Source organism: Aquarana catesbeiana, linkage group LG13 (assembly GCF_042186555.1).
Source record: "Aquarana catesbeiana isolate 2022-GZ linkage group LG13, ASM4218655v1, whole genome shotgun sequence".
Lineage (NCBI taxonomy): Eukaryota > Metazoa > Chordata > Amphibia > Anura > Ranidae > Aquarana > Aquarana catesbeiana.
The window spans coordinates 126,113,805-126,126,310 of NC_133336.1; the positions used below are offsets into that span (position 1 = coordinate 126,113,805).

The 12,506-nt window shown below is 44.4% G+C and overlaps 1 protein-coding gene across 8 annotated transcripts in view; it reads right to left on the reverse strand.

The window, feature by feature from the left end:
* Positions 1 to 12,506, reverse strand: part of CCDC9B (coiled-coil domain containing 9B) — a 398,828-nt gene that overhangs the window by 190,010 nt on the left and 196,312 nt on the right. For all 8 annotated transcript variants that reach the window (XR_012237175.1, XM_073610486.1, XM_073610484.1 and 5 more), the window contains one exon: positions 3,054 to 3,125. Coding sequence is in view for 7 of the 8 variants with exons in the window: in XM_073610486.1 (XP_073466587.1) it covers positions 3,054 to 3,125 (72 nt within the window). In the remaining variant the exon portion in view is untranslated. The remainder of the gene's footprint in view (positions 1 to 3,053; positions 3,126 to 12,506) is intronic.

The window sequence follows — 12,506 nt, forward strand, 5'->3', positions numbered from 1 at the left end:
CTTTTTGGTCAGCAGTGACTTTGGCCTTGGAACTCTCCCATGGATGACATTTTTGCCCAGTCTCTTTCTTATTGCTGAATCATGAACACTGATCTTACCTGAGGCAAGTGATACCTGCAGTTCTTTAGATGATTTTCTTGGTTCTGTTATGACCTCCTGGATGATGAGTTGTCATGCTCTTGGAGTAATTTTTGTAGGCTGGCCAATTCTAGGAAGGATCACCACTGTTCCAAGTTATCTCCATTTGGGGATAATGGCTCTCCCCGTGGTTCCCTTGCCTTAAAATTGGCTTTGAAACCCTTCCTAGACCGCTACATGTACATTACTTTGTTTCTAATCTGTTGAATTTTTTTTAGATTGTGGCATGATGTGTGGCTTTTTGTGACCTGTTAGCATGCTTCACTTTGTCAGACAGCTTCTATTTATGTGATTTCTTGATTCAATAGGTCTGGCAGTAATCAGGCCTGGGTGTGGCAAATGAAATTTAACTCAGCTTTCCAAAAAATGAGGTTAATCACAGTTCATTCAAGATTCAGCATGGGAGGGGGCAATTACTTTTCACACAGGGCCAGGCAGGTTTGAACAGCTTTTTTCCGTTAATGAATGAAATAATAATTTAAAAACTGCATCTTGGATTTACTCGGGTTATCTTTGTGTAATATTAAAATTTGTTTGATGATCTGAATTATTTAAGTGTGAGAAACATGCAAAAAAAAGAAAAAAAAAAATCAGGAAGGGGGGAAATGCTTTTTCACAGCACTGTATGTGGAATCAGGGGTGCCCTGATGTGATGAAGGGAATGGTGACCTACAGGTGAATTTGTGGGAGAGACACCGGTCAGCTGATTGTTCCTATACAGAATGCTGTTCCTTCACGGAGCGCTTGCCAGCAGGGAAAAGGGAGTTTGCTCTAACGCAGCCCCAACTGATTATACTATGTGTGGTATACCTCTATGTGCAAGGTATTCTATCTGACATGATATATACTGGTGACAGGGCTTCACTGGAGGAAAATCATCGGATTATTTTGAGCACATTGGTGTTTTTGCAAGAACTAGATTTTTACAAGTTATACATTTTGGGACTTTTATAATTCGATTTATGTATTATACATTTTGGATCACTTGTTTATTTATACGTATCTTTTGTATCTATTAGTATCTTTTGGTACTAATAGGTGCTGCAATTGTATCATTATAGTTAAGATTTGTTTTATCTTTAGGCAAAAAGGGGTTAAAAAAGACCCACTCCATGTTTGTTACCAAAAAAAACAAAAAAAACAAAACAGTTTTACTTTGATAAATGACCCCCAGTGGCCCATGTCCTGTTTTCACAATAATTTGCTTATTAGACTAAAAAATGGCTGGAACTTACTTGTCCAGGCATCCAGTAGTGTCCGCACTTGAACTGGCTCGAGTGCTGGCACCGCCATTTTGGCTAAGGGAAACCGACAGTGAAGACTTGTGGCTTCACAGCCGATTTCCTACTGTGTATGTGCGAATAGTGCTGCGCTCTATGAATGGGCCAGCTGCCGAAGGAGGATGGAGGGCGAGCCACGTTAAAGTCAGCCAGAAGTGGGAGTGGGTACCTGTCAAAATTAGGTACCCGCTTCTCCCCAAAAGGTGCCAAATGTGACAGCGGAGGGAGGAGGCAGACAAGTGGAGCTTCCCTTTTTGGGTGGAGCGCCACTTTAAAAATAACCATGCATACGTTTTGTCTGGAGTTGAGCATAAAAACTTCATACATTCATATGATTTTCAATTCTGTGCTTTGCAAATTTTACAAAAAGAAAGATGAATAGCTCATTCACACCAGCGCCCATGTTACACTGTGGAGAACACAGTGTAGATGCAACAATTACAGCCCACTGCGCTCTTTAATGTTATTTCTTTTTTTACTTTATTGGGTTGTTACAAAATTACATTCCATTAATATGTATTCATTGCAGCACATTGCAATGAGGTGTGACATGCCGCAGTGAAAACAAGTACTGCATCCCCTACTCTCTTTTACTTCACGTCACCACGACACAGTGGTGTGAAATGAACAAATAGGACACAAGGCAATTTGTCTTGTCAATGTGTTCAGACTGCTCTGGACAAAGCTGCCCACTGCAGCCCAACACAACACACATGTTGTGAATGGGCCCTTAACCTCCCTGGCGGTATGATTTCTTCATATTTTTAATGCTGAAAGCGGTACAAATATTTTGCATGGAAATTTGGGGTTTTATATTGTTGGCCTGTAATTCTTAGGAATAAATCTGTCCAAGAGTCTAGTAGACATCCCGGTTGCTGTCATTACTTTCAGTGTTTGATGACGGATTTCCCCACAATTCACGGTCGCTCAATTCTGCAAGTGATTCTAATTTATTATCTCTGTTTTCTAGTTGGTCTAAAACCACTTTTGATGTAAAGGGACAGTTTTGGTTTCTATGGACAATCTCCAGTTTCCAGGCAGAAAGAACAGTATTTATAATATAAAAGTGCATGCAGGGCACTGGACAAACCACTAGGGACAAAAGGGATGTGAAATAAATTGATACAGTAAGATTACAGTGTACTGTATATGTATTGTGTTTTTTACTATTTGAATTTGGCGCCATCCTCCGCTCCTGTGCGTCGCAACGCTCGCAGGGAACGGAGCTCAGCTCTGTGATAGATCGAGCGGAGGACAGCTCGCACACAGAGCGGGGAGGACATTGCAGGATCCTGGGGACAAGGTAAGTTTGCTGTACCTGGATCCTGCGTTGCAATCTCGAGTGCGGCTCGGGGTTACTGCTTTTGGTGCTGAAAATCCACCCCGAGCCACACTCGAGAGTACCGTCAGGGAGGTTAAAGTAAAAAATAAAATAAAAAAAATCAGTTCTCATAAAGCTATCATAAATACTTCATATTAAAAAACTGCCTAAAAGGAAGGATAGGATAGAAGAAGATTTCTTTTGAAAGAAAAATAATTAGCACAAGAGACACATTATATACATTTACTTTAGTTATCACTTAAAACACCATAACAATAAAATCAACCTTTTCATTAATCTACATTTAAGCTCACCTTACTGCTTTGTCCTTTCATGCAAATTTTCTCTATTTCTTCACGTTTTTTTCCAGATTTTTTCTTGGCTTCCTAAAATGGAAAAAGATCACATGTCACATTAAATGAATACAATCTGGCCATATAGTGGATATATATATAAAAGTCTACACACCCCTGTTAAAATGTCAGGTTTCTGTGATGTAAAAAATGAGACAAATATAAATCATTTCAGAAATGTTTCCACCTTTAATGTGACCTATAAACTATACAACTCAATTGAAAAACAAACTGAAATCTTTTTTTTTTTTGGGGGGGGGGGGGGGTTGAGTAAAAATAAAAAACTAAAATAATGCGGTTGCATAAGTGTGCACATCCCTCTAACTGGGGATGTAGCTGGGTTCAGAATTAAGCAATCAAATTTGAACTCATCTTAAATAGGAGTCAGAACACACCTGTCATAATTTTTTTTTTTTTTATCCAAAAAAACTGTTTTTATTTTAAATCGAACACATACAGTCCAAAGATCAACATTTAGTCCATATACAGTAGTTATATACAAATCAATATACAATGGAAGCATTTCATATTCACCATAGTCGCCATTGTCATACATCATACATCCTGAAGCCAGAGCCCGTTTCACCATACAACCAAAGTCCGAGATAGTTTGCCTCCCGCCCCTGATCCATCAGTAATGCAGTAGGATATCTGTATTTAGCCCACATTTAGTCTCAAAAGTCCGTCCATGATCAGGTCATCTGGGGCAAGCCCCGGTGTACACAACCATGGGTCTCATAACTTCTGAAATTTTCCAGAGCACGCCCTATGTTGGTAAATGATTTTTTCCATCCTCAGTGTATTACCTACAGTAGTAATCCATTCTTTGACATTGGGGGGCGAGTCGGATTTCCAATGGAGCATTATCATTTTGTGGGCCATAAAAAGGGCCCTCGTGGGAGCTTGTCTAGTGAGATGCTCCCATTCAAGCTAATCTAACAGATTCAGTATACAGTATTTGGGGTCTAATGGGACTGACACCCGGAACACTGTGTTCAGGGTGTCCGTCATCCCCTTCCAGTATATGTGTAGTTTGGGGCAGCGCCACAACATGTGTATCAGGTCCCCATGATCCCGTTTGCATCTAGTACACGTTGGTGTGGGTAACAATCCTATATTATGCAGCCAATGGGTTGTGTAGTATACTCTCAAGAGTGTGTATAATTGTGTCAGCCTTTGTGTCACATTCAGGGAGCATATGGCCACTTTCTGTAGAGCCTCCTCCCACTGGTCTAGGGGGCCTACGTCCACTTCCCACCTTCTTTTTACTGTCAGGGGGTGCTTGGGCAGGTACTGGTGGAGAAATGTACTATAGCTTTGGGAGATAAACCCCTTAGAGGTCTCTGCTGTCTTAAGCTGAAAGAAGAGGGGTACGGAGTACATATTCCACTCAGAGGCGCTCGTTTGGGCCTTGAACGCATGTCTGAGTTGTATATAATAAAAGTGCATAAATGTTGGTAACTTATACATCTCCCTCAGAGTTTCAAAAGTCAACAATTCACCATTATGAATAATTTGTCTCAAATAGATAATGCCATATTTTTTCCACCTATCCGTGTGTTGTAGTTTGGCCACCTCAGGTTATGAATCATTTGACCAAAGGGGACTGAACTCAATGATACCTGTCGCCCCCTGTAGATATCTGGATTTGTTCAATATTTTCTGCATTAAGTTACATGTGGGGAAGCTTTTTTGGGGTTTTCCAAAGGCTAATGCCTCAAGTGCAGTTGGAACGGATTTACCACCCACTGTATGTAGCATAATACTCTCGGAAGCACTCGGGATTCTGTCTGCCTGTTCTCCCTCTGCTACCATGGTGCCTATCAAGTGTTGCAGTTGCGACGCTAGATAGTACAGCCATGGATTTGGTAATGCAAGGCCTCCATCGTCCTTAGGACATTGCAGATGCTTTAACTTTATCCTAGGGGGCTGGTTTTTCCAAATCAGCTTGCGAAATATAGTGTTTACTATCCTAAAAGTTTTTAGTGGGATTACCCCTGGAGAGTTATGGAGCATGTATAGCAGTTGGGGCATAAGAATCATTTTAATTAGGTTCACTTTGCCTTCAACTGACAAACACAGAGCATTCCAAAATTTGACGTGCGATCGAAATCTGGCCAGAAGAGGAGAGATATTACGTTGGCTGTAGTCCCTAATTCACGGGGATCACCTGTATCCCCAAATATTTAAAAGAGGTAGCTATTGGGATATCCCCTACTAGGTCCCCGTGTTGTAATCGTTCGACATCTATCGGCATCAATGCTGATTTGGTTCAGTTAATTTTTAGACCGGAGAACTTCCCAAAGCACACAATAGTATCAATCGTCTCACTCAGGGATCGTTCGGTATCGCCCAGCAGAATCATCGTGTCATCTGCATATAGCATCACTTTCTCCTGCCTATCCCCGTAGCAGAAGCCAGTGATGCCCTTGTTATCACTGATCCGGATCGCCAGTGGTTCTATTGCCAGGGCAAACAGCAGGGGCGATAAAGGACGCCCCGGCCCAATGCAATCTACCTGCCTTTCTAATAACTGCCTGGGAGTGGTGATACAGCAAACGCACCCTGGAGATATACACATCTCCAAAACCGAATAGCTTCAGCACCTCGCATCGGGGCTTGTAGGAAATTTCTGAAACCGAGGGGAGCATAGCAGAGTTTCGCACCACTAAATCTATCCTGGATAGGGACCCGAGTGCCTTTGAGATGCAGGAGAACTGTTTAACTGCAGGGTTTTGGTGTCTCCATATATCTAGCCAGCCCACTTCCTGTAGTAGTCTTGCCAGGGGGGTTACCCTATGTGGTACATGTACCCCCGGAGCTGGGTGTATGTCCAGACTAGGGTCTAACCAACTGTTAAAGTCCCCCACAAGCAGCATTGGGAGATCCGGCTTCCCCTCTAAAAATTCCAAGAAAAGCTGGAGTACCCAGGAATCAAATTGGGGAGCTATGTATACACAAGCGAAAATACATTTCAGAATACCAATACGGCAATACAGAAACACAAACCTTCCCTCAGGATCTATTTTAGCAGCATATTCCTGGTAATCCAGGGACCTGTGCACCACACAACACTAACTCCCCTGGAAAATGAGGTGTGAGTGGAGTGGTACGCACATCCTATCCATGAATATTTCAGGCAACTCTTAGTCTTGGCCATCAAATGCGTTTCCTGAAAACATAAAACAGCAGGATAAAACTTTTTCAGACGTGAATATCATTGTAGATTTAAGTGGGGAGATCATGCCCCTAACATTCCAGGAGATCAATAGGGTGCCGCCATCTTAGGAGCATAGTCAGTGTCCAGGTAGGGCCTCTGGCCGTCCCTTGCAAACAGTATCCGGGAAGGGCAAAGGCAAAGTACTGTAGTATCGGGTTGGCTGGTAGTCAGGTAAGTGTATATCTCTGGACTGTAGGATAGTCTATACTGTGGACAGCAACAAGGCACAACGATGCCAACAAACAGTAGTGCATTGGTATTGAGGTATCCACTTGCCCGGCATGTAACACTTACGCCGGTAAGAGCAAGTAGAGGACCAAAAAGTAAAGTCAAACATAATAACTCTGCCAACAGGGCAGATCTATTCACTCCTAGTTGTAGCAGACAGATTGTCTACGCATTCCAAAAAGAAAAAAAGATTTAGGAAAATTAGCAAATAGGGTAGTCACAGTTGAGTTCCTAGCGTGTATAGATATGTAGTGTCCCCCAGCAAACAAGTGAAGAAAAATAAAACAAATGGGAGGAAGAGGCACCATGGAAGTAGAATAAGAGAACAGCATTTCGTTAATTTGAGGAATTTAACAGTCGAGCATGCCTTCTTGCTTTTTCACACAGGTATGGTGTGGGGATCAATCTCCTTCTGCATCAGCTCGACGGTGGCGCAGGGCCTGTTCGTTGTGATCCAGCCACGCAGCTGCCTCCCTAGCTGAATCAAAGAACTGCACATGCCATCGCTGTCACACGCAGTTTAGCTGGATAGAGTATGGCGTATGGTAACTGCAGGGCCCGCAGGCGTTTCTTCACATCCCCAAATTTTGCTTGATTTCTCTGCACCTCAACTGAGAGGTCAGGGTAAAATGACACCCTGATTCCATTGTTTTTGATATTAGCCCGTTCCCGAGCGCAGCGTAATACTGCCTCCGTCACAGTTATGTAGAAGTTTGGCCAACATTGATCTGGGTGGAGCTCCCTGCGGGGGTGGTCAGCTTGGCACTTCCCTACCAAAAATCTCAGTAAGCCAGTTCTCCACAAATGTAGTGGGGTCTTTACCCCCGGATTTTTCCGGGAGTCCGACAATGTGGACATTGTTTCTGCGTAAGCGATTTTCTGTGTCTTCTGCTCTATATGTTTCTTGGGCGATGCGGTGTGCTGCCCTGGCTTCTCGTGCGAGCAGAGGTAGCTTGTCCTCAATATTGCACACTCTGGCGGCTAGCTGTGGCTAGCTATTCCCGGAAGTGGGTGTATATACAGGTATCTGCACCCCCCTCCCCCCTGAAAGGTGCCAATTGAGGCACCGGAGGGGGGGAGGCATCCGATGAGCGGAAGTTCCACTTTAGAGTGGAACTCCGCTTAAGCCTTTTTCTGACACTTGCTGCTTGCAAGTTAAAATCTGTATTTTTTGCTAGAAAATTACTTAGAACCCCCACACATTATATTTTTTTTAGCAGAGACCGTAGAGAAAAAAATTTCAGTCATTTCATGTCACACCGTATATTGCGCAGCGGCCTTTCAAACACTTTTTTTTTTTTAATCTTGGCGCATCTCGGATCAGCAGGAGGGCTCTGTGATTGGCCCTCCTGATCACATGATGGCTGTGTCCAATCACAGCCATCATGTGATGTAAATAGAGAGTTGGTTGCTAGGCAATCAGCTCTCCTCCTCACACGGAGCTTATCAGTGAGAAGGAGAGTGGATCACTGTAGCCGGCCGGTGATCAGTGTGTATGTACATTTTGGCCTAAATTTATGACAAAATTAGATTTTATTGGATTTCTTTTAAAACAAAAAAGTAGAAAATATTGTTTTTTTTTTTCTTTTTTTTTTAACAAGGTTGGTCTTTATTTGAAAAGAAATTGTACACAATACAAAAAATGTTTTGAAAACAATAGAGTGGGCACATAGGCAATCCATAGTCTATATACATAGGAAACAATACACACCACCAAATTAGGATATCTGGTTCATTAAAGTAGTGATTGGGGGGGGGGGGGGAACCAATACAATAATTAATACATCTTTTTAGACGAGAGAAAGTATACAGGTTGCATTGAACAGGTACCTAAGTTGGGTCAGTCCAAGGCTTCCACATTCTCATGAATTTCTGGGTACCTAGAGGTGTAGGTCAGTTTGTACATGGGTAAAACAGCATTAACTGAATTCTCCCATTCCCTTGCCGTGGGGGGCACATGAGAATAAGATCTCTTTTTTTGCATAGAAGAGCAACAGCAACACAAGTAACTTAGTATATCTAGGCCTCTGGTCATCGTCCTGTATGCCCAACAGAGCTAATTCAGGTGAGAGGGGTATATCAAGTTGCAAACGGACATTAATAACCTCCATTACAGCAGACCAGAACCTGGAAAGTTTAGGACAGGCCCAAAACATGTGAATGTAGGTGCTATCAGTAGACTGACAGCGCAGACAATTCGGGGCCCTCTGCGGGTATATTCTATGCAGTCTCTGAGGCGTGAGGTATACTCTGTGAAGGAATTTTGCTTGTATTAGTTTGTCCCTAGAAGAAATTACTAGTCTAGAACTATCCTCGAAACACTCCTCCCATGTTTCCCTATCTAGGGTCGAAATCTCATTCTTCCAATTGGTCCAAAGTGTTTCCATCTTTGGTGAATCCTTCCTAAGGAGAGTAAAATATAATGCAGAGAGAGGTTTAGCTAAGGATTCCTGGGCTAGTAAGTCCTCAACCACATCCGATACAAGATCAGGCGGTGTTAGGAACTGTGCTCGAAATGCGTGACGTAGCTGCTGGTAACGGAATAACATTTATGCAGGAAGGTCGTATCTACTAGCCAGCTCCTGAAAAGATCTAAGAGATCCTGCCGACATCACATCCTTCAGAACTTTGATGTCATATCTGGCCCAAACGTGTGGGTCAGGGATTGACCGAAAGTGTGGGAGTGATGGGTTTCCCCATAACGGGCAAAAAGGGGACCAGCGCTTGGAGGAGAGAAAGCGTCTCCTAGCCAGGTTCCAGACCCCAAGGGTAACTTTAGTAGGGATTGGTAAAGAAGGGTACGCCGAGGCCCCCCTGTATATCAGGTTACCTAGTTCCCAGAGGGATCCCACGATAGCCACCTCAAGGCTATCTCATTGTCTAATCGTCTCATTGGCCCTAGACTGCTCCAACCACCACCTAACTGTGACCAACATGGCTGCCCAATAGTACAATAGCAGATTAGGCAAGGCCAACCCCGCACAGTCAACCGGAAGCTGAAGGGTCGACTTAGCTATACGAGGGGTGGATCCCCCCCACAGAAAGGATCCAATGCAGCTATCAAGATCTTTGAAAAAAGACTGGGGTATCAACTCAGGGCAGTTCCTGAAGATATAGTTAAATTTAGGAAGATAGATCATCTTCAGGATATTAATACGCCCTAGGAGATTAAGGGGCAATTTAGTCCACCTAGAGCAGTGGTCTCTGAGGCGTGTCACTATGGGCTGGAGATTAAGGCGTTAAAAGGACTGGGGATCCCGTGTAACCCTAATTCCTAGATACGCAAATTCATCCACCCAGCATAACGCGGTCTGAGCTGCAGATTGTCTAGATTGCGCATTAAGAGGGAACAAGACAGATTTGCTCCAATTAATACGGACTCCAGAAAATCTCCCAAACACATCAAAGGTCTCCAGCGCAGTCTGTAGAGAAGCACCCGCGTCTTGCAAATATAACAAGGTGTCGTCCGCATAGAGCGATATTTTCTCCTCCAGAGGGCCAACCCGCAGACCCTCGATTCTGCTGGATTTCCCTGACCAAAACTGCCAGGGGCTCCAAGGCCAGCGCAAACAGGCTGGGGGATAGAGGACAACCCTGTCGGGCTCCCCTCTGGAGGAGAAAATAATTCCGAAAGGGTGTTATTTACCCGAATTCTTGCCTTAGGTGTTTTATATAACAATCTCAACCAGTGCAGGAATTTAGGTCCAACTCCAAACTTCAACACCGCCCATAAATACTCCCATTCAACGTAGCCAAAAGCCTTCTCCGCGTCCAGAGAGGCTATGACTCTAGTGCCCCCGTTACTATGGGAGGTGGCTAAATTTAGGAACAGATGACGGATATTGATATCAGTGCCCTTACCCGGCATGAAACCAGTCTGGTCCACATGGATGAGGTCCTCTGTTACCTTACTGATCCTACGGGCTAAAATTTTTGCTAAAAGCTTAGCATCAGCGTTAATTAAAGAAATAGGCCGGTAGGAGGCACACTCTTCAGGGTCCTTACCAGGTTTGGGCACCAAAACCACTATCGCCTCAGACCATGACTCCGGCAAGGAGTCTAGATCTATGGATTGTTTCAAAAGGGTAGTAAACTTAGGGGCCAAAAATTCCTGGTACACCGAATAAAATTTAATGGGAATGCCATCGGGACCTGGGGCCTTGCCGGACTGCATAGACCCCATTGCCTCCTGCACTTCCTCTAGGGAGATGCCCCTATCCAACTCTTCGTGCTTCTTCGCTTCTAGGGAGGGGAGCGGGATCTGGTCTAGGTAATGGAGTAGCTCAGAATCATGAAAGGTTGCCTTGGATGAGTAAAGGGTCTGGTAGAAATCTAGGAACCTTGCACTAATGTCCACTGGAGCTGTCAGAGGACAACCATCCAGATCTCTCAGCCTACCAATATGTGTCGCAGTATGCTGGCCCCTGGCCAACCAGGCCAGCAGCTTACCGTTTTTGTCTCCAAATTCAAACACCCTCTTGGCACTGTCAAGCATAGACTTCTTAGTGAGCTCAACTCTAAGTAAGGACAACTCTCTCAGGGTGTCTTGCCAGGGCACATAGTGGTCCTGGGTAGGAGACCGAACATATTCAGCTTCTTTCAACCTCGCCTGCGCCTCTAGATGCCTCAGAGACTGCACAGATTGCCGCTTCTTTGCAGCTATACGATTTATATATATTCCCCTGAGCCATGATTTAAGGGCATCCCACACAACCAGAGGCCCAGCAGAATCTGCATTATCAATCCAAAAGGCACATAGTGTCTCTGGCATCTCCTCCTGTATATCCGGGTCCATAATCCAGTATTTGGACAGCCTCCATACTCCCACACCCCCCACATCAGAGAGCCGAATCGTAACAGATACCGGAGCGTGATCCGAAATCCCCGTGAGAGGATCTCTGCGGACTCCACCCTATGCAGCAGAGCAGGGGAGGCAAATGTCAAGTCAATATGGGACAAGGACCGGTATGTGGTAGAAAGGCAGGTATATTCCCTATCAGAGGGATGAAAGTGTCTCCAAACATCTGTCATGTGGAAGGTGGAGGCCCAACGAGATATACTAGACTGCTGAGGACCAGAAGCATGGAGTCTATCCATCCCCAGAGAGGGAGCCATATTAAAGTCACCAGTGAAGAGAACATTGTCAACATTATAAAGTGTAACCTGCTGCATCAGCACATGAAGCACATCTATATCGGCCGGGGGGAGGTAAACGCCCACAATCACCAATGGGATCTCCGAAATCAAGGCATGTAGGAGTACATAGCTGCCCCCCGGGTCAAGTTTAACATTCAATAGCTGGAAGGGGAGGGATTTTTGCACTAAAATACTTACAACTCTAGCATAGTTAGAGTAAGGGGCATGGTAGTGAGCACCTACCCAGGCACATCTTAGGCTCAAAACCCGGGATCCCATAAGATGCGTCTCCAGAAGAATACACACCTGTGGGCGGAGTTTCCGTAGATTGTTAAGAACCAGAGAACGCTTTACGGCAGAGTTTAAACCCTGCACATTCCATGACACTACTATGGTATTAAAATGGCGCAGGTTCCTGGGTACTGTCATCCAGAGCCACCTCTGCAAGTGGAGGCAGCACCAGACCACAAACACCATACTCCTGCAGCAAAGCATTCCGGCAAGCAGTACCACTGTTAGCAGTTAGGTATATGAAAAACATTTTCAATAAAAGACCAACAAAAAATCTGAAACATAGGAAACATCCAAACTCCCAAAACAGGTCAGCAAGTGCCAACCCCCTCCTCCCCCCCACCCCGTGCACCTCGAAACAGTGAGGCGCCCTTAAATCCCAAACCACCCATAGTCAATAGACTATAACTTTAAAGTTGGGGTTGCGTGTCCGCAACAGGGTCTACTACATCCCAACTGGTAGGGATTCTAGCGTGAATATTCATAGGGAGACTCGACCCTGAGTATTGGAGCATTATGATCCGGAGAAAAAGTACTGA